Genomic DNA, 26183 nt, shown 5'->3' with positions numbered 1-26183 from the left:
GATTATCAGGCAGGTTCCTTGTTAGCAGCTTGATTTTTTCTTGCTTTTCTGGGAGCCTTTTCTTATGAGTAATATTTTATTTGGGGAAATGAAGAGGGGGGAGTTTGATTCCTTCCCAGAGCAGATTAGTGGGGTGGGGAGGGAATGGGGATTTTGCAGTATCCTTCCCCTGTCATGCCCACCACTCCACGCTCACCAAGCCACACCCACAGAACCAGTAGTAAAAAATTTTGAAACTCACCACTGCATAAGTCCATCTTAATATGCTATTCCTGGTATGTGATGTTTTGTATACATACAGAGAAAGAAACACTCTTGTAATCTTTGACTGTCAAACTTCAGCTATAATACTAAGGACTGTTTTGAACAATATGCAGGTTGTATTACACAAATGGCTATTTTATATGTGAAATTATGACTGAAATATTTCTGCACCTATATTGGTTCACACTTTCAGGAAGTTTCTCCTTAGTTTTAGGTTGCTTCACTCTTTGTTCAGTTTCCATCCATTGCTTCTTGTTTTGCCTTCTGCTGCTTTGGAAAATACATTGCCAACCCTTCTTTCTGGCAGCCCCTTAAAAGCCTGTTGCCTATCACACACTTGGGCAAAGCATGTGAGCCATTTCCTCCTTTCAGTGGTCCATGAAAGTGCATCTATAGTATGTCGATAATAAAGTTGAAAAAAGGTGAACAATGTTTTTACAGAACTATAGATACGTTGAGGCTGGGTGTGACAAGGAATAGCTGGGAGGAGAGGGGCCAGGCGAGGCACCCCTTAACGTGAGTGACATTGAGTTGGCCATGCCACATGACCATCAAGCCATGCTCACTGTCACATGACCATCAAGTCACGCCCACAAAATAAGCAACACCCACAGAACCAGTAGTAAATTTTTTTAGAACCCATCCCTGATGGAAGTGTATAATAATGTATTTAATGTGTATATTTTTTTCCTGAAAATAATTTAGAACTACAGGGTAGAATATATTGTGGCAGCAAAATGTTTTTTGAATGTCTATGTTGCTCTTTGCTGGTTCTCAGGTTTTTGCACCCCAAATCTAATATACCTACAGGTGAATTTTAACAAAAATATCACATGGATTGGATTCACACATTATTACAAATCATTGTTTAACTATGGTTTGTTACACAAACCATGATTGCTTGGATTCAAATAGCAGCAGAAGGTAAAGTCTGGAAACTGAGAGGTTGGTTTCACAAAACGTTTTAACTTAAACCAAGAAATCATATTATGCTTTTAGCATGTGGAATGAACCTAGTCATACAAGTTCATTATTAATAATCCAAAAAGAGCCATGAACATATTCAAAGTTTGAGACAGAATGTTAATTAATGTTAAAGAAACACCCTGAAACCTAATAATAGTGAATAAGCAAAAAATAACCTTTCACCCAATTGGGTTAATATCAGTGGTGGATTGCCCCTGGTTTGGACCAGTTCTATAGAACTGGTAGTAAACCGGCGGGAGGCTCCGCCCACTGATCCTGACATCATCAGAAGTGATCTGCGCATGCGCAGAAGCAAGACACGTGTGCGCGCAAAGCAAACGCACGTGCGCAATCCCATTGCGAACCGGTAGTAAAGGTAAGTAGAATCCATCCCTGGTTAATATGAATATCCATGTTACTTCTGGCTTGTGTTTTTATGTGTCACTTCCTAACTACAGCCAAATCCTTGATATTAATATTTGAATTAAGATTTGGGACTTTGTGGAAACAAATTTTATTGTAAATGGTCAACAAGTAAAAGATTATTTTCCTTTGCAATTCCATGAAAGTTGGCCCCAATGCCAACAACAAAGTGATTATCAATTTACCACAAACGACCCTGAAAAATAAGAATTAGTCAATGATATATGGCACGGGTGTCAAAATCGATTGTGTCATGTGATGTCACATGACATATCACATTTTATGCCTTTGTGGAGTTGAGGTGGGCATGGCCTGTGTATGATGCATCTGGCCCGTGGGCCACCAGTTTAACACCCCTGGTATATGGGGGATTTTTGCTGTAGCAGGGAATTGGTTGTTGCCCGCCAGACTTGGACGATGAAGAGGTTTGGGAGGAACTTGGGCTAGTGCTGGAGTCTGCGGAAGGCTCTGATGGATGCACTGCATCAGACATTTGACATTTCGCAGCCACCTGAGAGGTAGCTGTCTTTGGAGGCTGATATTAGTGAGGAGGAAGAACACATTCCAGATGCACATATGCACAGAGCAGTTAGAAGAGGTGAGCAATGGAAGACAAGGAATCGACTCGGGAAGCAAAGCACACATGGATGCTGAATGGCCCCTCCCTGGCTTGGGAATAAATAGAAGGAAAGGGGATTGGTTGTGGTAGGAGACAGCAATTCATATTTCTGAAGATTTTGCTCATTGTGTTTCATGCCACAAAGACTGCTTGCCAGGACTTAATTTGAAGCATTTTGGCTGGGAGCTCACGGCCTTGCAATTATTGCAAGGAACTGATAAGGTCTGTTCTGCATTTAACTCCTTGAAGGACTATTGCCTGCAATTAATTCCCAAGAGGTAAATAAAGAGGGGTTTTTCGTGACAAGACATCCGTTTCTTGCTTCTGCTAAGGTTGGGTCAGAACAGGAATACATCTGACCTTGCTAGCGTTAGGAATGTCTTTAGCTCAGAAGCTGGTCATTGCCCAGCCCTGTGATTACCAGAGGAAAAAGCACTATTTGTGAGTTCCCAATCTGTCTGGATGCTGCAGAAAAAGAATGCTAAATTAGTTGGAGAACTTTAGTGATGTTCTTCACTTCCTGTAGTCTAGAAACCACCTGTCGTGTAGGAGTTAGATATGATTGCACAACCCTAAACTGTTGTTCACTCTGGGAGGGTCCCAAGCAAGTTGCATTCCGTCATAATTGGCTCTTGCCTTAAGGCTGCTACATTTCATGCCCAAGGATTGATGTCTTCTTTTCAAAACACATGTGGATGACCTTTGCTCCAGAAAGACTGAAGACTGTCATCATCACTACTAGCCTCATTCTTTCAAATAGCAATAGAACTTTGTGCTACAGCTGCACCTGTGGCATTTCTACCAACTGAAGTAGGATTGCAGAGGTGGGTCTTTATTTTATTTTTGCATATTTGTTTTTCCATCTTTCATGAGTTAATATCATACTCACCTTAGCAACAATTACATATTTCTTAACTTGTGCAATTTTTGCCTTCATTTTATTACTTTGTGGTTTCATACATTAGCTGCACTAATACAAAAACCTGAGATGTTGTAGGAAATACAACACTGTAACATTGTTGTATGATTTCCCTACTCAGTGCAGTTATCTAAGAATGTTTGTTTGTAAATATAAAAATAATTTCTAAATAAATAGAAAAAAGTTTCTTGTTTTAAGTTTATGTCTGTGCATGGCATCTCAATTTTTTTCTAATTGTGATGGGCTTACATCAATGATGTAATTACCTATTGAGAATGCAAATATATAACTTATAAAAGAGAATTCTTAGTAACCACAGGAAATAATCCAACATCTAACTCTTCCTTGTCTTTCAGACTTGTTTGGGAAATCCCAGCCTTGAAAACCCCCTAGAGAGGGAACATGTCAGGTGGAAATTAAAATATGCCAGGTCTTTCGCCTGATCACAAAACTAGCTAAAATTCAGAGGAGAAAAGAGATAAGACTGCAAATATTTGAAACGAAACTTTGAGTAGATTTGGTACATTGCATTGAATTGGATCCTTGTGAATCAATTTGGAATTCAATAGATTTCTGCATATTACTCACATATCTGTATGGGGATGTCCTTGAAAAGCATTCCGAAGCTTCAACTGATGCAGAATGTAGTATGGTTAATAAATGGTGTCAGATAGTTGATACATCTGACATCACTGCTATTGAGCTGGATGCAGTTCAGGTGCTGTTGTCACCTTTAAAGCCTTTCATGGCTTTAGGATCATCTTTTCTCAGTTGTTTCTTACCCATTCAATTTGGTCTGGCAGGTTGGTCATGTTATGAGTCCCATTAGCCAAAGAATGTCAACTGGCAGATACAAGGAGGCATGCTTTCTCTTGCTGTAAACCTTGCCTCTGGAATATTTTCTCTTGAGAAACTGAGATGACCCCTCACTCAGCCCTATTGGCTTTTTGTAAGACTGTGAAGACCTGGTTATGCGCCCCGGCTTGAGGTCCTGAGTGTCAATCACCTCTCCTAGTCCCTGCCATTTGATATTCTTTGGTTGATGGGACTCAAAACATGTTCAATCTGCCAGACAAAATTGGACGTGTGTTAATTTCTTGGCTATCTTAACATCTATGGCAATAGTTTTACTTGGCAACATATACAGTATATTTAGTTTGTACTCTTTTAATTCTTTTAACTGTTTTATATTTTTATGACATACATAAACCAGTGTTACTTGTTCAGATGGGCAGCTGTTGAAATCAAATAAGTAAAAAATAATAAATTATTTGAATCTGATCAGTTCAATCCAGTTCAAGTCAGATCCATATTCAATTCAAAGAAAGGAGCATCATAAAAATACAGGATCTCATCTCATTTCAATCAAAGAATTAACTGGGATACACAGAATAGTCCAAAGTTGGAGATTTGGGGGACAAACCAGATTATTTTATAAAAGCTGCTGAATTTTGAAAAGATAATATAGATGGAATGAATATCCATTTATGTTTGTTTTGTCATCTAAAGTAGAAATTAAACTTACAAATATGCTAGAATCAAATATATTTTTAATCCTCAAAATTTGCCTGAAAAATTATTTAATGACTACTTTTATGCTTTAAAAAGAAAATAGAACATTTATTTGGGTAACAATTTCAATCACAGGACAATGAGGATGAAAGACGGTGATTGCATGACTTTGGGCCAGTCATTCCCTCTCTGCCTACTTCAGAAGGGGGTTGTTTTACAGGGAAAATGGGAGACAGGGATGCTACATGCTGTTTAAGTTCTACAGAGTCAAGACCATTAATCAAATAGTAGATATAAGTAGATTGCCAGTGACATCAAGATTTTTATGACTTCTTCTGCTGTTTATCAAATGAACAATACAATGTTTTGACACATGTTATTGGATGGAGACATTCAAAGTCCACAAGATCAGTGCAGGATATTATTGAACATAATAACACAAATGGTAAGCCAGTCAAATATAACTCATTAGATACGTATGGTGCCTGCCTTTATTGAAACTTTAAATGAAGCAATACTGGAGAGAAACAGAGAGATCACCACACCTGTTGGGAAACTTTCCATCCAAGAAGATGGATCTGTTCCTCTCAGGCCTCTGACAGATCAGGTAGTAGAGAATAACACTAATTACTCTTGACAGATGTATTTAAGTGAAAGAAAAGGCTAAAGATTAGGGAAGGTAGAAAGTCCTTAAAGCACTTCTATTTATAAACCACCTACACTGTTCACCCACGCAAATTTTCTCAGATGGAGTAAATCTCAGGAAATGACTTCAGCTGTAATTTAAAACTGTGGGTGGTAGGGTTTTTTTTTTTTTTTTTTTTTTTGGCTCCTTGGGCTTCAGAGTCTCCTCTTATTGTTCTTCAGGCCATAAAGGGCTGACTCATTTAACTGTTTTTATATATGGAAAGGAAACTGTTTAGATTTGTGAAATCAAATCATAACAGAGGAAATATTCTGGATCCTGAATCCAGATTGTTGGTAAGGAAAATGGTCCAGATTAATCTTGATCAAGATCTTGATCTTAATCTTGATCAAGATAAAGATAAAGATAGTTAGATAGTTATAAAATCTATATATAAAGAAATATATATACGTACACACATTATTATAAAATGTATGTATAAATACTATTATAAAAATAGTTTTTATTTTAACCCTGATTTCCCTCCCTCACTCTCTCTGTCTCTGACTCTGTCTGTCTGTCTCTTTCTCTCTATCATTTATCTAAATCAGGGTTAAAATAAAAAACTATCTTTATAATTATGGAAACCTTTATGGATTTTGCCGATACGCAGAAATGACAACAATTTTTGGGTTTATGATTGGACAAATTCAGTGTTATGGGAAGAAGTAAATTATGTCTAACTGCATAAAATGTGGAAAAGTATTAATTTGCCTGTATTTATTGCAAGGAAGATCAGGAGTCACTTCTTAAAATATTCTTTTTCTATTTATTCTAGCCTTCTAACATTTGAAGAGAATATGGATTTATTCTCCATAGCACCCAAGGGTAGCATAAGAACAAATGGTTGGAAACTTTACAAAAAGGAGATCTAAATATTAAATAAGGACCTTCTTGACTGCATGTGCTATTAAGCAGAGGAACAGTGTGCATTCTGGAGTCATGTCTGTATCATAGTTTTACAAACAAAATTGTCTGGGATGGTATACAAATTTCTGTCTTGGACAGGAGGCTGGACTAGAAGATCTTCAAAATCTCTTTCAAGCCTATAAATCTATGAACCAGTTTATCTGGATGACCTATTATTTCCACTTCTATTTTCAGTTTATAGATCCAATTATATAACTTGATTTTAGCTCTTTTGTAAACAAACCTTATAGAAGGAAAGAGATTTCGACAGATTTAACAAGTTCTGATTTGTGTACAATCTAATAAAACAGCTAAAACTATGAACAGTATAGTTAATTATGTTGCAAATTGCCACAGGAAAGTCTGGTTTTGAAAGGTGACTCACAATTTTTTAAAAAAATAGCATAAATATACTGTCGGGTTTACAGAATATAGTACATTCTATATTCCAGATTGTATCTTCTTACATCCCCGTGACACAAAGGTTGTTTCCCTTTATTGCCATTTTAGCACTTACCAAAGTCAGTAACTAAAAATCAATCCAATTGTATAACTTCAAGTCCCCTTCAATCAGTAAATTGCAGAGTTGAAATGATCATCTAGAACAGTGAAGGCTAACCTTTTATGTCACCGCGTGCCAACCTGCGTGCTGGAAATGGCACGCAAAGCCATTCCGCCTGGACCGCATGGCCTCGTTGGCCTTCGCGTACATGGGAGGGCTGAAACCCGGAAGAGCAGCATTCCATCGTGCATGTGCATGCTGGCACCCGAACTTCCAGTTTCTGTCACGGAAGTGCGCCCAATGAACAGCTGACCATCGCACATGCGCACAATGTAAACCCAGAAGTTCGGGTGCCATTGCACGCATGTGCGATGGAACACTGCTCTTCTGGGTTTTGGCGCTGTTGCGTGCATGAAGGCCAGCTGACCAGTGCACATGTGTGCACAGGAACGTGGAAGAGGAGCTAGCGAGGTTGCGTGTCCCACATGGATGGTTCTGTGTGCCACATGTTCCATAGGTTTGCCAACACAGATCTAGAATGATGAATTCAAGGACTTCGAAAGGAAGAAATGACAAACTAAAGATGGCTTTGTGAAAAGTAGAATTGATGACTGCAGTGAAGAAGAAATAGCTGATGAATAAACCAGCTCTTTGGAATATCTCTTAAAAAGAAAAGATGGGAGATCACCAACATGCACTCCAAATAGTTGTTTCTTATGAGGTCATCACAAGCCAGGTGTCCCTGGTGGCTTTGGGCATTGAGAGTCATCTTGTTCAGAACCACAGTCAATGCTTTTTAAAGGATACTAAGTTTGCAAACTTCTTTTCCTAAGCATATTTGTAAATTGTTTGTTAACTTCTATTAACCTATTGGAGGCCTTTAGTCTGAAGACACTGGGTGAGTTTTCCTTCAATCCTTCATGAAAAAAACATTAACATTCATAAGCTTAAGAATGCAAAAAGTTTGAAGTAACTAGCAAAAAGCTAAATAAAACTATGATAATAGAAAGTTATAAATTATTAAGTCTCCAGATGAATTTGTAATAAGATTTTGGAATTAATTATAAAGAATCCTTCCGATAGGAGATAGATTTGGCTGGACTTTTGCAAGACAAAATAAAGTTAAGCGGTTTTGAAAACTGGACACTAGAGGGAACTAAAGACGTTAGTTAAAGGAAAAACATACATAAGACTGATTAACCATTACTTAACTTGATGTATAAAACATTTTAACATTGAAAATATTGAAGGACACTTTGGAAAAATGAAATTAGAAGTTAATATCAACAGTTTCAATAGATATATTTGCTTCTATGGATAGACTGTGTCCAAATTATGCTTTGGAAAAAAATGGCAGATGAGGAACAAATTCCATTTGATATGGCAGGGATGTCATGGAAAATAGATCTAAAAATGACATGAGAATGGCATGGAAAAGGCTGTCACACTAGACTAGGAGTGTCAAACTCGCAGCCCGCAGCCCGGATGCATCATGCACTAGCCACAGCCACCCCCATTTTAGTGAAGGGAAAAAAAAGTTGTGATATGTCATGTGATGACACCATGAGAAACCCCTGCACTAGATTACAAGAGAAACCAGTTGAGGTTTTAAAAATCCAAATCCAAATAAGAAACCAAGAGAGTGACCTGGATAATTCTTTTATGCTAGATTTACAAAAGATGCTTGATAAAGCTTTGAAGAATCTTGTGAGAAGGAACTAGGAAAAAATGATATCAAATTCCAGCAACATTATTTGAATGAACTAGCCATTAAAACTGTTAGGAAGGAAGGAATATATAATTAGTTTATTTGATCAAGGTTAAAATGTGTTATTATTTCTGGTAACCCTTAATGAACATTCAGCTGACACTGAAACTAAAAAGATTATTTTTTATGGATTTGCCTATAGATAAGAGGTGGGATATGAATGTAGATGTAACTAGAGGGAGGCAAACATGTTTATACTTATCTTGAAGGTTTTTATTTCTTTTCTCTCTGTTCACTATATTCTTTTCTTTGTTTTTTCTATTTTCTACATTCTTTTTTCTTCTCTTTTGCATCTTTCACTCTTTTTTCCATTCTTCTTTCCTTTAGTTTTTATTAGATTTTATTATTTTAATTAAGTTTATAACCTAATAAAAGTTATAAAATTAATGATGACAAAACGTATCTCTTTAAAATTGTATAAGAAATACATCACATTTTTTTATTCAAGGTTGTCTCAATGTTGTTCAGGAGAAAGAAACCGAACTAGCAGTGATTATATATAATGTATCTCCAAAATCTGAACTATATTGGCTTACTGTGGTTAGTAATGATAACAAAATTTGAGGACAATTAATTACGATGACTCTACAAACTAAAGAAAACAAATGGTATCCACATGCTTTAAAATCCTATAACCTGCTATATTCTTCCCTCTTTCTCTTCCTGATATGAGAAACATGAAATTATTTGAAATTATGCTTCAAAGCCAGTAATAAAGATAAACTCAACACACTCAAATATTTAATCAAATATTCAAATATTTATTCATGAAAACATAACATAATAAACATTACATGTGTCTTCAAATCATTGATTCCATAACGATCAGATAAAATCATTAGTAGTACAAAAGATGGTTAATTGTTTTTTAAAAAAATATTTTTCAAAAGCACATCAATAGCTAAATTCAGCAGAGGATCATTTAGTACTCAGGGATCCTAATCAGTATCAAATGCTTTTGCCTTCAGTTTTGCCTTTAAAATATCTATGAGGATGATTATGGTTTTAATCAAATTCATTGTAGTGAATGCAGAATGTTTTAGTACACCCAGTTAATAATTTATTAAGCCACTTGGTTGATGGGGCTGGTTGCAAAACAGTGGAGGGTCTGCAGACTATACAGCTGACATCCTGCAGTTATCATGGAAATACTCAGACTGTTAATTTGCACAATAAAACACACAAAGCAAAAATATTTTTAAATTTATTCTTATTGCATTTTTGTCCTTGGACTTTTTCTGTTGTTCAGATGTAGCAGTGAGTTTAATTTATTCAATTCTTGGGATTTAGTTTAAAGTAAGAGATTTAATTCTGCCTGCTGTTCAGAGTTTTTTTTTGAGGTTGTCCCATTCTTCAATATATTTACATTTAAAGCATTCTAAATTTGGTATCAATGGAGTTTCTAAGTGTATTGTAGCCTGAGTCTTTGTAAAATTATAAAAGGCCCAAGGAGAGGGCATCTATTGGAGACCCCTGTACAACCATATTCTTATTGTATTATAGGTGTAATTGTAGTTGTGATTGCTGCTATCAATGATTTTTAAAAAAAGAAAAATATATTGTAAAACCCAAAATGTGTAACTAATTTGGGATTAAACTTTAATTGATCAATTTTACTGCCTTGAATCAAAAGATCAATGGTTTAGATGGGCCTCCCTCCTTATGTGAAGCCCAGAGCCATTGCTTTCACTGTCTTCCCTTCTCCCAGATGAAGGTACAGGGTGCACGAGAGCTAGGGTCAGGTGATGAAAAACCATGTCCAGTCCTGAAATATACTTAGATGACTAGCCATTATTGTTCATCCTAAAGACATCAGAACAAGATTATTAAAATGAAAAAAAAAAAAAAGATAATCTGATGCATGCTCCCTGAGCTCTCCAGAGTAAATACAGTATGCTTAATCTTGAGTTATTTTAAAGGTAAAGGTAAAGGTTCCCCTCTCACATATGTGTTAGTTGTTCCCGACTCTAGTGGGCAGTGCTCATCTCTGTTACAAAGCCAAAGAGCCAGCACTGTCCGAAGATGTCTCCGTGGTCATGTAGCTGGCATGACTAAACACCAAAGGCGCACGGAACGCTGTTACCTTCCCACCAAAGGTGGTCCCTATTTTTCTACTTGGATTGTTTACATGCTTTTGAACTGCTAGGTTGGCAGAAGCTGGGACAAGTAATGGAGCTCACCCCGTTACACGGCACTAGGAATTTGAACCACTGAACTGCCAACCTTTCGATCAACATGCTCAGTATCTTAGCCACTGAGCCATCGCATCCCTCTGGGTTAGTCTAATGGTGGTGGTGGGGGAATCCTTTCATGTCTACTTATTGAGTAACCCAGTATTTTATGAATACACATCGCCATTAGGATCTGTAGAATTTCTGCCTTTTATAGGAAGACAACTAAATCACATATGCAAAATTTCTGAATATCATTTCAAAACACAGTTGGTTATGTTAATAAGATTAGGAAGCTTAAAGCTGTTTAACTCTTAAACCAATATATCAAACTCAGAAGTGTGTAATTGGATAAGTTATGATGACACTGAAATTATGTGATAAATTATCAAAATGAGTATAAGAATGTATTTGTTGATTCCAGTCATGATCTGTCTTCAATCATTCAAGCATAATTAGTTTTCACTGATCCTCAGAGCTGTCCCAAATGAGATTATTCAGCTGATTGGTCTGAGGATACTTTAGAAGAAATGTTTTCTGACTGAAGCAGGAATGTTGTGTAAGCCATTTCAGCTTCCTCTTTAGAGCCCTAAAATGAATAGAAATCCCAGCATTATTTTAACGAAGCCTGAGGATAACGTGCCGAGACAAATTTGTCATCTGCATTTTAAAATAGTCATCCCCAAACTAGATATTCTCCAGGTATGTAATCTCAGCTCCACAAATCTTCCAGACAGTATGGCTGTCTTAAATACTAATAAATGTATTACAGCATAAACTTTAATGCTATAATTTCATGCTAATATTCATCATACTTCATCCCATATGCAATTAATTCCTACAATATTAGGAATCTAGACTGCATGAGATCATTGGTTTATTTAACCGATTATTGAACTAATGAAAAACAGTATTTTACACATTTGTCACATCATTTATTCATTTTTACTTTCCCTATAAAAGGTTTGGGAGAAGGTTTTAGAATATCAAATAAAATAAGATGTTAATTTAAAATTATAATGTAAAATGTACATATGAAAAGAAAGTATGACAAATCTTTTTTTAAATGGTCCAACATCCATTGATTTTTGTACATTGCTCAGAGTCCCTTCTGGTGAGATGGGTAGCTATATAAATTTGATTAATAAATGTATAAATAAATCCAACTTCCAAAATTATCACTATGATGTGATAGACTAGTACTATGAAAGACATAGTCGAAACTGAGGTGAAAGATAGCCAACTTTATTCCAAAGTACAGCAGTTAGGGACAATAATGACAAAGTTTGTGCTTGACAAAGTATTACTAAAAGAGACTAAGATATGAAAGATATTAATTAAGTCCCTGCATACTATCTTAACCTCTAAAAGCAAATAAATAAACGTACCAATAAATACTAATCCATTGTAATCCTCTCAAAATAATATAATTTGCCCTTACCCTCTTCGGTTTCTTTGATTTTCCATCCTCCTTAGGACTGCCAGAAGTACTTGAATTCTCTGAAAAGAATACAAGATAAGATTGAATGTGAAAAAAGAGAACTTCGTGTATCCATTAATTCTAGAATTGGCAAAATAATGTAAGTTCATGGCTGAAGAAGTGACAATTGCATTTGGCTGATAAGCATCAAGCCATAATTAGAATTCATTTTGAATACCATTACCATCCTTCTTTCCCATTTGGGTCTCATGAAACTCTCCCATGTGTGCATTGTCCTTTGCCCCGTACTGTCTCACATTCTCAAACTCTGTCATGCTGATATTTGTCCTGTAGCTTCCAACTGATACAAGATCTATAAAAAGAAAAAGAACATTTCACTACAATTTGTTCCACCTTAGATTCTGTATGCATGTTGTATTAATTCCAGGAGAGAAAAGCTGATATAGACTGTGGACTTATTACTGAAATCTTATTGTGTACAGCAGAAGTACTATTTGAAGGAGCTACCAGAGATCCAGTTTGGGTCGTAAAAGCTCACAACATGCTACTTGCATTGTTTCATTAATTATAGGGTCATAATCCACAGGTGTGTTAGAGAAGGTTTTAGGACTAAATCTAACTCTTCATTCCCCTAATATTGCACTGAAGAAACCTATAAACCATGACAGCCCTAACACAGATAACCTTAATTCATTCTTTCTGGGTTTAATAGGAGGGAGGGAGGGAGGGAGGGAGAGAGAGAGCGATGGAACAGAACAAATAAAAGAATCATCTCATCCCCCATGTTTTGGAAGAGACCAGTTGTTTTGCCACAGACTTTTTTCTATATTATCACTGTTGGGTTGAGGGATTTTAAACCGATCTGCATTGAAACAGTCTTTTAACTGACTTTTGACTAGTCAGAATTGTAAATGTTTCTGCAAAACAGGTACTTCATTTTTTCTGTTCTCTCTTCCTACCCACTCACAATTTCTGGAATAAAAGAATGAAAGCCATAGTACATTTATAATCCAGACTGTAACATTTCTAATTTTTATCTTGTAATTTTATTTCTATATGTAAAAGCATTCTCTGTTCTATTTGATGCTCAGAAATATGCTAAAGCGATCGGTATAAAAATTAAAATGGTTTCCAAGGAGGTTATATTTAGTATAGTCTCACCAGAATTCCTAAATAATCTGAACTTCTTTATGGTAAAAGCAGTGACGAGAAGCAGAAACACAATTCCAAAGGGGATCAAAGTGGCAAGAAGAACAACAGAGGTCTTATTTTCATCATGGCTGGAAAAGAAGCAGAATTGGCATAGGAAATATACAGTATTATTAGTACAGTCTTAATAATATTTTTCAGAAAGACAGTGAAGAAGTTCCAGAACGTAATGCTATAGGAATGAACTTCATTCCATCAAGGGTCTCTTATTTTAATATTTCCATCTTGGCTATAAGGAAGAGATGGGAAACATTAGCTTTTAATTTCTGATTAGTTGTTGTTTTCTCTGTTTGCAGAAAAAAAAAGCCTACAATATCCACAAATGGCCACACTGATGTACAGAATGAAAGAACATACTGTATAGACCTGGGGAAGGCTATGATCATTATTTTTCATTATTCTCAGTAGCAGTCAAGTATACTAGGGAATTCTGGGTGTATATGGCCACCTGCCTGGAGAATATCCTGTTGAGCAACGTAGTGCTTAACCAGCATGATACAAACTTGGATTGATTTTAAAAATCTGATTAAGACTGAGATTGCCTGAAACTAGTTATATTTGTCTTCTAGAAATGAGATGAATTCCTGAGCTGTGTTTCTGTGCAATTGCAATAACCCAGTACTTAAACCAACCTGCCACTCCTTACATCATCTTTGGCTCTCCAGAATTGCAAATTAATTTTGCTATTGGTTAATATTATTTAAGCCAATAATTATATGGGGATGCTGTTCCCCTTAAATACTTTTGATTTTCTATTTGCATGCATTCATAAATAATTATTAATTATTTTCAAAGTCGCTTACCTGCCTGCTGAAGTTTCACTTTCAGCTGCCTGATTGGCTTTGTCTATAGGAGAGTTCCTATTAACAGGATTTATTCCAGGAATGGCAATCTCTTCATTGATTCTGGATGCTCCTTCAACATTTAGAAGTACTATTAGGAGTATTTGGGGAGTTGGTAACCCAGAAGCAAATGGGAACATAAAAGGCAAGGGAAAAAACATCAGCAAAAAAATCAGTGAGATCATACTTAAGTTACATTCTTTAAGTCAGCGAATGAAGACAATTATACCATAGACAAGTATACAAATTCAATCAATGATGAAATATTCTGGGTTTGTTTTTTAATCCCGATTTCCTATTTGCATTTCTTTTTCTTTGGATATACTTCTTGCAAAAACTAATGCATCCTACTTACTTTACTAAAGGACCCATAAGAAAAACTGTCTTGTCCTGCAATATGGAAAGTAATTTCTAGTAAACGTTCAGGAACTCAAACCTTTTGTAAGAAGAGCCTAAGCATAGTATGTTAGACACTAAGTTGATTTCATTTGACTAAAATAGTGTGTCTACTTAAAGACTAAGGTAACACATAGTTTACATTTTCATGGGTGAGAGACCATTTCATTATATGCATCTGAATGAATGGCAAACTGAGAAATCTTATATTAAATGATGTGTTAATATTTTACATGCAGGCAGAAGTAAGAAGCTGATGGTGGCTCAGTGGTTAAGACACTGATCTTATCGATCAGAAAGGTCGGCAGTTCGGCAGTTCGAATCCCTAGTATAGGTCTCCTCTGTGAGCAGGGGGTTGGACTAGATGACCTCCAAGGTCCCTTCCAACTCTGCTACTGTTACTGTCATGGACTAGATCCAACCCTTATTCCACTACTTTAGGGATCCACCTCACTGATCTAATGGCTTTTGCTGACACATACAAACCTATCTAGCTCTTGATAAATCATTTTCTATAATACAGTAGCTCCCGATATTTCAGTATAAGACAAACAAGGAATTTTTGATGTAAAAACATAACTATTCTTGAAATATCCAGTATTTTTCTTATAGCCACACAGAAAGTCAAGTTCAGACACTAATTGTAGTCATAAATTTGTAAAACTTTAGCTAATTCGATAATTGGCTGGGGAATATCAGGTATTGTAGCGTCATAACATGACTAAGATTTAGCAGATAATCTGTTGTGACTCCAACTCCCGAGCTGTCCTCATGGAGGAAGAGGACTCAGAAGGTGAGGGGGAGGAACTGACAAGGCCTCCCTCTCCAGGACCCTCCTCTCTAGCAATGCCTCTGGTTCCATCCGAAGGCCAGGAGGAAGGCATTTCGGAGCACTCATTGATAGAGAGTGATACTGATGAATCCTGGCTTGATCCCAGGCAGCATCAGAGGGAGAAGCGTGCGCAGCAAAGGAAGAGGTGTGGGAGGGCCAGGGATTGAGCTGAGTCACTGAGCCATGCCCCATAAGGGATAAAAGGGGGCGTGATTGCTCGGCAGACTTTGTGATGGACAAAAGTTTAAACTCTAAAGAGTCACATTGTGAATCCTGAACTTCGGCTCAGATATATTTTGGACTAAACTCTGGTGGATAATTTGTCGCTCTGGAAACGGACTGCAGATAAGGCCTCTCCTGCTTTTTGGCAGGACTTGGCAGGCATTTTACAGTTAGCTGCCAGAACTCTCGTCTGCCAGGAATTCTGGTCTGTTTATACAATAAATTATTGGCAGGCGTGTTTGATATTGCATTTGTCTGTGTGAGGACGGGGGACAGAACATAATCTATTTTAAACCAGCCCAGGTAGGTGGCAGCACCAGACAACTTTGGTCAATCTTAAAAAATTAAGTAGACTTGACCTCGGTTAATACTTAGATGGACACCACCATGAAATACCAGGGCTACAGCTAGGTTGGAAAGTTGAGAAAATCATCCTGAAAAAAGGAACAGTTCTATGTTGGTGGCCAAGAAATAACTTCTAAGACTTTGACAAGACTTGGACTAGGTGCAGCTGAAAATTGGAATGGGTATAATCTAATTTGGTTCCCTATTGATTAGACTCACCTCCTTGTACTTGCAGATGCAATGCAGCTGTTTCTCCATATTGCTGCCCATGTTTGACACCACACCAATACCATCCTTGGTCTACGGGTGTCACCTGGTCAAAATTCAAAGATAAAATTCCACTATCTTTGTCACAGTTAACTACCAAGCCGGTCTGATTTTGTTCAGATGAAATGAGAGGTTTACATTCAGTGTTCTTCCATTTGCACCAATATTTCTGATATGTAAAATATTTGCATGGATAAGAGCATGATATAGTCAGAGAGGAGCCAGCAACAGCACGAACTTCTTTCTTTGTTAGTAATGTAGGTTGTCCTGTGTCAGGAGAAAAAAAAGTGTAATAACCCCCCCAAACACTTGAAAACAGAGTGCTTGATTTTTAGCATCACTAAAATGATTGACTATCTGGTCTACATAATGCAGCTTCCTTCCCCACTAAATCTACACAGCTATAATGCAAGCAGAAATCTAGCCGGCCTTTCCTTGGCACATAATCAGATGGGTAACTGTCACACTTGAATTAGGCAATTAACTAATTTAGCAAAGATAGTTCCCATGAATCTTTCAGTTGAAAACCTTAATTATTAATGTGGACAACCACATACATGGTAAGTTTCACACATTGTGATATAGAAGTTAAAGTGTTGTGAAATCTTGATTTAAATCTCCATTAGCTAGTTAATTGTCTTCTTGAAAAAGTTTTTTTCCCCAAACAAAGATGTTACTTGAGGAAAATAGAAATGATAGTCAGAATAAAAATTTGTCGCCAGATATAAAGAGAAAACTGAATAAAGTTTTAAAAATCAAAAAGAAAATAAAAATGGTAATCCTAGAAAACAACTGGAATATTTTCTGTTTGCTGCATTTACAATGAGACTGTTTAAAATGGTTAAGAAATTTGTAATAAAATCAAAAATCATCTGAATGGATTAAAAAGACTTTATAGAAGGAAGAAGGACTATTAAATCAGTTAATTTTGTCAGGGATAAAATGGAATATGTTGTTACTTTGGGTGGTTCCTTTTGGACTTACTGATACCCTAATTAGAAAATGTGGATTTGCTTACATTTGACATGATGTAGAAATCTTTTTCCCTTTTTCCTTTATGTACTTCTTTTTGTAATTTTATTAAGATTTTTGCAAAGAACAATAAAAGATAATATGAAGTAAAAGAAAAAGCTGCACATTTCTGAAATGTGGCTGTGCTCATGGGTTAGAGTAGACACATGAAATATATATATGAACAGAATAAGTTGGTATTTGGAAAGTTGTATATTGGAGCTTACTTTTTGGAGAAATGATCTTTCTTTGTCATGTAAAATTGGAATAGTTTTTTAGACTGTTTATATTAGGATATTGGGACCACTTTATGCTTTTTAAATAGGATTTTTTATGCTTAAGAGTTGAGATGTGTATTGTGAAGTATTATATATACTTAAAATATATACTTTTACTATAGTAAAATCTTAGAGCTTTGTTTGGATCTTTTGCTGGTAATTGGATTGAAGAATAACATTATTTATTTCATTTGCTTATTGTTAAGTTATGGGTTATGAGATGAAAAGTTTTACATTTGTCAGCTAAATAGAAGTGAAGAGATTGTGAAGTTGTTTATAGTTGCTGTGGTGAGGGTGGGAAGTCACTTTCTGGGGCAGGGCAGCACGGCTCTATTTATACTTTTTTCTTGATTTTTAAAAAAATAAAAATAAATGGGGAAAAAGATTTGGGTTATGGATGCATCCTGAGCAAATATGTAGAAATTTAAAGTTGAAAATTATTGGCCTGGCGCTGAGGTGCACTAGGTAAGACTCTGTCTACCCTTCTTCATACTAATGTAGTAACTTAGACACATATTTATGAACATCTATAATGCTAAAGTCTGGGAATTCTATAATTTGTATTCCCAATCCACCTGAAAGGTACTTGGTGGACAAATGACGATATAGATATAAAGAGTCTTTCAGTACCCAGTATTTCAACAGCAAATTAAATTTCTGTTTCTATCTACCTCTCCTACCAAAAAAACAACAAAAGGATTTAAGAGTGCGACAAGCCAGTGGTGGGATTCAATTTTTTTTACTAACAGTTCTGTGTGCGTGGCTTGGTGGGCATGTCATGGCTTGGTGGGCATGGCAGGGGAAGGATACTGTAAAATCTCCATTCCCTCCCCACTTCAGGGGAAGGTTACTGCAAAATCCCCATTTCCTCCCAATCAGCTGGTACTCGGGAGGCAGAGAATAGATGGGGGCGGAGCCAGTCAGAGGTGGTATTTACTGGTTCTCCGAACTACTCAAAATTTCTGCCACAGGTTCTCCAGAACTGATCAGAACCTGCTGAAACCCACCTCTGCTGCAAGCTAGATATAAATAATGTATCTATTTGTGATGACAAATCTATGGCACGTGTGCCGGAAGTGGCAGGCAGAGCCATCTCTCTATTTCCAGCTCTATATATCTATATAGGTCTCCCACCTAGCAGGAAGAGCTTGCTGGCTGCTAGAAAAGAAAAAGCCCAGAATCGAGTGGATGTGATTCTGCTGAGATATATATATACTTACGTATTATTTCCATTATTCTATTCTATTCTGACTTTATTTTGACTTTCCATCTGGATTTGGAACATCACCCTCCCAAAGATTCAGATAGCCCAAGCTAGCCTGCCTTTCAAAAGGTCTTAAGGACATGCTCTTCTGAGAGCCCATTTTAATTTTCCGAATGTGTTAACTGTCTTTGGTGCAATCAGTTTTAATTTGCTGGGGTTTTTCTTTAATTAGCTGCCTGAGCAGATGGCCTTATATTAATCATGTGGAATAACATTTCTCTGTAAATATATCTTATTTAAAACCAAGAGAATGGTTGAGACGGCTTAGGTTCATTTTTGCAAACTCAGCAACTCAGGAAATAGGCAAAAGACATTCCTAAATTACATTACACAAGCAGTACCTTCTACAATCTTCACCTCTACTGAGGACTTCCTTTCCGTTTTTCCATTAGTCATACACCAGTAATAGCCTATGTCATCCTTTTGCAGTTGATTCAGTATGATAGTGAATGTGCCATTTTCTGGATCATCATGCATCGCAAGTCTTCCCTCATAGGAATCCAGCACAAAGCCATCACTGCTTATTAAGTCAGTACATCCACGTTGTTTCCACTTGCACCAGTATTTCAATGTATCATTCTCTTTTGGCTTATAATGACATTCAACAGTCACAGAACCACCCTGGACTCCATTTAACACTGACTGTTGCTGAGGTGCCAATCCATCTACAGATAGAAATATAAGCATAAAATTATTTAAACATGTTCTTATAATTGTTTTCTCAATTATATGTATTTGTAGAGACAGATTTGGAATCCAAGAGCTCTTTCACTTACTTTCATAGACATGTAGATCTAGCTTTTTGGATTCTCCATCTTCTCCATAATTCCCAGCTCCACAAAGATATAAACCTGAATCTTCTTTCTTTAACTGGCTCATAATGACACTGAAAGATCCAGGTGTACCAAGATTGGTCAACAGAGTTCTTCCTAAGTAGGATGGTTCCACATTTCCATATGTATCAATCACATTGTAACAGCTGGTCTTTGTCATCTTGCAAAGGTACTTCCGGGAACTTGCATACTGAATACCAAAGTCACAGGTCATAGTCACTGTTTTTTGCTGCTCAGCATAATAAAGTTGCGCTTCCTCGGGTAGTACTGGGTCTGCATTAAAGTAATGACAAGTCATTAGATGCATTTATTTTGCCTTCTCTTATGCTGTCTTCTTGTAATATCACACAATGGTGTGATGTATATTAGCATTTTGACTAATAGTTATTTATTTTATGTTAGCGTTTTATCTACAGCTACAACTATAACAGATAAGTAGTATCAAAAGTAGCCTGATAAACCATAAGCTTGATCAAAATTCTGATGACCCTGATAAACTGTGCCTAGCTTGCCACCCTACAAATTGAGCTCATTTTCTTAGCATTAGGGAGCTGCTTCTGGATCTTGGTCCGAAAAGTGCTGTTCCCAAAGCAAAGTGTTTGCCCACTTTTCTCTCTGGCCAGCTGATCAGCATGGACTGTTGTTTTCCTGTTGCAATTAATGACACAAAACAAAACAATCTAGTTCCTCATGGATTCTCATTGTTAGTGATGAAAGCACAATATGACTAATTGTTAGGGGTGGGAGAGAAAGAACAAGAATGATGTTTTTATTAGTACAATGAATATATAGATATGGTATGGTATGGTATGCATGTAAATGAGCATATGAAGGAACAAATGTATGCATGCAGTTCATAATCCTGGTTTGGTGCTCTGTGCTGATTTCAGATCCCATGTCCTATAATGTCATTATGCTATTTTATACCACAATAATAAATATATATATATATATATTTAAATATATTAACATGATATCTCGGACTATATTAACATTTTGTGTTTTTTTCCCCCTAATGCCGAATTGTGGTATGTAAACAAATCACTGAACGCCATTTCAAATTTCAATGTCTACTTTTTGACATACCAAAATGCAGCAAAGAAGAGAAAATCTGAAGCCAGTTTTACTCCCTACCCACTAAAGTTTATACTGAGCTACAATCCTTTCCCCATACACCAGTTTTGTCAGGCAGCTCTTTCAGATAATGTCTTCTTAGAATTAAGCTATAAATCTGTACATTTTCATTAAAGGGGGAAACATAATACTGATAAATTATCTTCACAAAGTGTATTTATTTTAAGAAATTTTAAGCTGTGCATTTATTTAAAAATGTGGATATATATCACAAGTCTTCCCTCATAGGAATCTAGCATAAAGCCATCACTGTTTATTAATTCAGTACATTCATGTTGTTTCCACTTGCACCAGTATTTCAATGTATCATTCTCTTTTGGATTATAATGACATTCAACAGTCACAGAACCATTCTGGGCTCCATTTAACAGTGACTGTTGTTTAGGTGCCTAAACAATTATTTCTATCTATCTATCTATCTATCTATCTATCTATCTATCTATCTATCTATCTATAATACAATTCTTGAAATATTAAATAACTGCAAAAAAACTGAGCAATATAACAGTGAACTTGATAAAAATACAATTATTTAAAATGCTTTGGAAAATTAAATAGGGATGATACCACAGAAAAGGTCCTTTCATTTATACAAATATCATATATTTCTCTTAGATATGGGTTAAATAAACCTAACACACTTCTCCTAGGGAAGGTCCACATTTAGCAATCTTAATGTATTATCTAAGAAAGTCTAGGGCATTATGCAGGGGTGGGTTATAAAATTTTTTACTACCGTTCTGTGGGCATGGCTTACTTTGTGGGTGTGGCTTGGATGTCATGTGACTGGGTGGGCATGGCTAGCTGGTCATGTGACCGGGTGGCCATGGCTATGTGTATAGGGACTACTCAGAGGGCTGAAAAAAGTCATTTCTGTCAGGTCCTCGCACTTTTGACTGGTCCTCACACTTATGACCATCCTCACATTTATGCCCGTGCAGCATTCTTAACAACCATGTCACTCATTTCACAACTGCTTCTCTTCACCATGGTGACAAGATAGGGCAAAAAATGTAAAATGTGAGGACAGTCATAAGTTCGAGGACTGGTCCAAAGTGCGAGGATCAATCAAAAATAATTTTTTCAGCCCTCTGAGTAGTCCATATGCACAAAAGGATACAGCAATAGAGAGGAATGAAGGAAGGAGAAGAGAGGGAAGGAAGAGAAAGGAGGAAGGAAGGGAAGGGAAATTAGAGTAGGAATGAGGGTAAGAGAGGGAAGAAGAGAGGAGGAGAAGGAGAAAGGAAGAGGAAGTAGGGAGGAGAAGGAGAAGGAGAAGGGGGGAAGACAAAGTAAGAAGGAAAGAAAAGAGAGAGGTGGTAGGTTTGAGGAGAAAGATTGCTGTACAATAAAAAAGATGAAAGGGAAGAAAGGCAACCCCAAACAAATATAAAGATATTAAGATAAACTTTAAAGAATAAAAGAGAACAATTATGAATAAATAGTAATAATTAGAAACACACATACAAACATACAATGTATTTTCTTTGAACAGAGTATTTGGCCAGTTCACAAATTTAAACAGTGTTTAGTCATTTCAATTAAATTTACAATTTCTATATTTCCTTTTTGCCATATTTATTCCTCATCCAGTTTTTTAAAAAACCAATATTACCCTTCATCCTCATCTCTAATCTTAATCAAATTCAATTTTTCCCTTCTATTCTATATTATACCCCTTCCCATTGTCATCTATTTTTATATCCATCCTCACATTGGTTAATTATGTAATATTACAGTTGTTTAATACAAATTCAACATTTTAATATAAATCAATTAGTTATATAACTATCTTTTTTGTATATTAATCAATATGAACATGAATATTCCAATTATTTCCATGCAATTCAATTTCTTACAAATCAATTAATTATATTTACCAATAATAATAAACCAAATAATTTCCCCCATATATTCCTCCAAACCACAACTGAACCATTTCTGCTTTCAACACAATATACAATTAATAGTATCTCAATTATTACAATTCCCTAGTTAAATAGAGCTTTTTTCTTTTGTGTTTTAAAATCTTGAACTCTCCACTTTTGCCCTAAATTTCCCATTGTTTGCACCTACCTTTTTTGGTGAGCAAAAAGAAAAAGAAATATCTCCCTGCCTCATTTTGTCACGTTGCAGCAAAGCCTGCTTTACTTTCAGTTTCGTTTTTCCCCTAGCAAAGCTACTCATTTGTTTTCTTTTAACACTGATCAGCTGTAGGGCGGCCCTTTGAAGCCCCGCGACAGGAGTTTAAACAGTTTTTTTCCCTCTAGCCATCAGCTGGGACTTAGGAGGCAGCAATAGATTGGGGGTGGGGCTAAATAAAGCGTAAGAATAATATGGGGGGGTTGGAGGGGTGGGGGGGAAGAACCGGTTCGGTGACATCATATCGTCACCTACCGACTCGCGGGAACTGATGCGAACCGGGAGCAACCCACCACTGGTGCGATGGCACACACGGCATCACCCTTTCCTCATGCGCAGATGCCGATCAGCTGGCCTTTGTGCGTGCAGCAGTGCCAGAAACCAAAAGAGTTGGTTTTCCATTTTCCGGTCTGAGCATGCGCGCTGGCCAGCTGATCGATGTGTGTATATGCATGGCAGAAACTGGAAATATCCGGCCTTATCTGGTGCATACATGCCCCTTGGGCAGCTCCTCTTCCTGGTCACAGCCCTGATGACCGTGCGCAAAGTGCTCCCTTTTCGGCACTCGATGCTGAAAAGGTTCACCCTCACTGGTCTAGAGGATTAGAAAACAGTACCTTGAGTAACTTCCAGCTTGACTTTAAAGGACAATCCATAGTCATTTAAACCAATGCCACATCTGTATAGACCCACGTCTTTGAATCTCAGGTCTGATATTTTTATGGTGAACATGCCATTCTCTGGAAAGTCAGTTATGGAGGCTCTGTCTTTGTAATCTTTGAGAACAAAACCATTAGATGAAATAAAGGTGTAACAGTGTCTTGTTGATTCCTTGCACCAGTACTTCCTGGAATGAATGTTCACACTCGTGGGAGGATAGAAGCATTTGATACTCACAGAACCTTCCACCAATCCAGTTATTTGCTTTGGCCCAAAGAGGACATTTGAGGCTGAAACTGAGTAAAGGAAATTATATGAGAACATGTAAGTATATGCATACTTATATAATACTCAACACAAATGTGTTTTTCTGACAAAGAAAAAAATAAGCCTTATTTTCATCACTGACATTCAAGTGGAATTTCAAGCAATTTCTTATTATTATTTCAGTTTTCTGAATAAAGCAACTAAAGCCAAATTTTCTAACCTGTTACTATCAAGAAATTCAGCATAATAGGAATATTGGACCCTTTTTTTCCCTCTGGAAATTTCCCAATTTTCTAAGACAACTGAAGCTTTCAGCATTATGGGACCATGTACAGTTAGGCTTGCTTGCCTGCCTGCCTGCCTGCCTGCCTACCTGCTTACTTACTTATTTACTTCTGTTGATTTACTTCTGTTGATTTAATTAGGCCTTGGAAAAAGTGTCTTATGTCCTATCCTTAGAATATAGAACATAGAATCATAGGGAGGGAAGGGACCTCAGAGGACTTCTAGTCCAACCCACTGCTTGAAGTTATGACTGTCACACCACCTCTGGAGTCAGATGATTGCGATTTGTGTGCTTGGCAACTGGCTCACATTTACAACAGTTGCTGTGTCTTGTGGTCACATGATTGTGATTTGAAAACTTGTCAGCCAGCTTCCAACAAGCAAAGTCTCTTGGGGAAGCCAGATTTGTTTAAAAACGACATGTCAGCCCTCCAAGGTAAACCAGACAAGAAACACAACTATATGACCTAAATCTACTTTTTTGTAAGGCTGCTTTAACAGAATCTTATTAAGCCTTCAAAACTTCCCACCACCACTTTTTCTACATGATCCTTGAGGGTGGGTCCTTTCTAAGATTTTTTTCTTAGACTCTTAAGCTACTGGGGGCTCCTTCTTCTCTTGTCTGAATTCCTGGGTAGCATCTTTTCCCTTATTTCCCCAAGGTCATTACCACAATCCATTAAACTGCACATTTCGCTTAACTTATGCAGTGATGTGCTTAATTTTGGTTTTTAGAAGGCATAATGAAAATAAGAAATATAGATAGAAGTGAAATGCAAGATGAAGACTTTGGAATTAATTGTAGAGATAATTTATTTATTATTGTTGGTTTGATTTATATGCCGCCCTTCTCCGGAGACTCAGGATGGTTTACAATACGTTAAGCAATAGCCGTCATACTTTTGTATATACCTGCTTAGTAAGGCTTTTGGCCCCCCGCTAAGTGATGTTCTTTTTTATACAAAGTCAGTTTATTGCCCCCACAATCATGGTCCTCATTTTACCTACCTCGAAAGGATGGAAGGCTGAGTCAACCTTGAGCCTGGTGAGATTTGAACTCACCAAGATAGCTTCCTATGGGCAATAGATTTTATTTTGGTTTTTATAAGATGTATTAAACATAACCAGTATTATAGATGATAGGATTTGAAATGAAGAGATAAATGGTTATAACCTTGCCGGGGGGGGGGGGGCGGAATGAAGAATCACTAAATTTGTTTATATTTGTAATGAAGACTGAACATTAATTCTTTATATATTTTTCTCTTTATTATATTCTTACTTTTTTCTTTTTTCTTTCACTTTTTACTCCTTTCTATTGTTTTTTTCCCTTTAAGTTTAGTTTGCATTAGATTTTACTATTATAGTAAAATTTTAAAATAAATATATGTACATGAAAAAAACCAAAGCTGAACTATTTAAACTCAAATGTTTTAAATTCTTCTAGACTATGACTAACATATTTATTTGATTTAATTAAATTTGTTTTAATTCATTATGATATATGAAATATATATGTAGTAAATCTGTCTTAATTGTTACTTGGGTATTTGCTCTGTCACAGGTGTCTGTGGGTTGAAAGCCAACAAATGTGTGCTAAGGGGACAAACTACACCAACATTTTGTTTAACATAGTTAATTTTTCTGATGCTTATTTAAATACTCACCGCTTTCAAATTCAGCCTGGATAAAAGTTAAGACCAAGACAAAGAACAGGAGAGCCATTTCAAAAGATAATCCTGAAACCCAAAGTTCCTTGAAAAAAAATAAAAAAAAAAATTAAAAAAAAAATTATTGTATTTTTATTGTTAAAGAATAACAGAAAAAAAAAACAATACAAAAATCAATAGTAAAGAAAGAAAAAAAAATCCCCCCCCCCAAACGTGCTATACAAATGGAAAGGAAGTTTTAGGAAATTAAAGTCTTCAATTCTTCCAGAAATCTCTTTGATAAGGTACTGGCGCTGATTCATCCAATCTCCCAAGTGCAAAGTCCACAAATGGTTGCCAAGTGTTCC

The 26183-nt window shown here is 36.4% G+C and overlaps 1 protein-coding gene across 2 annotated transcripts in view; it reads right to left on the bottom strand.

Moving 5' to 3' along the window:
* Nucleotides 1–9307: 9307 nt before the first annotated feature.
* Nucleotides 9308–26183, bottom strand: part of PIGR (polymeric immunoglobulin receptor) — a 37356-nt gene continuing 20480 nt past the window's right edge. The window contains exons 2-11 of one of the 2 annotated variants that reach the window (XM_034414367.3): nucleotides 25834–25921; nucleotides 23572–23910; nucleotides 19622–19951; nucleotides 19187–19510; nucleotides 16245–16559; nucleotides 14192–14321; nucleotides 13341–13459; nucleotides 12403–12531; nucleotides 12180–12238; nucleotides 9308–11327 (exon numbers count right to left, since the gene is read on the bottom strand). In XM_034414367.3, the coding sequence (XP_034270258.1) occupies nucleotides 11232–11327; nucleotides 12180–12238; nucleotides 12403–12531; nucleotides 13341–13459; nucleotides 14192–14321; nucleotides 16245–16559; nucleotides 19187–19510; nucleotides 19622–19951; nucleotides 23572–23910; nucleotides 25834–25891 (1899 nt within the window). In that variant the 5' untranslated portion in view covers nucleotides 25892–25921 and the 3' untranslated portion in view covers nucleotides 9308–11231. Of the gene's footprint in view, nucleotides 11328–12179; nucleotides 12239–12396; nucleotides 12532–13340; nucleotides 13460–14191; nucleotides 14322–16244; nucleotides 16560–19186; nucleotides 19511–19621; nucleotides 19952–23571; nucleotides 23911–25833; nucleotides 25922–26183 lie in introns of both variants that reach the window. The other variant, XM_034414366.3, reaches the window with a different exon arrangement.

This window comes from Pantherophis guttatus, chromosome 3 (assembly GCF_059756535.1).
Source record: "Pantherophis guttatus breed Tessera chromosome 3, ASM5975653v1, whole genome shotgun sequence".
Classification (NCBI taxonomy): Eukaryota; Metazoa; Chordata; class Lepidosauria; order Squamata; family Colubridae; genus Pantherophis; species Pantherophis guttatus.
Note: the sequence above shows the minus strand (reverse complement) of the source record. Positions and strands in the feature narration are given on the sequence as shown.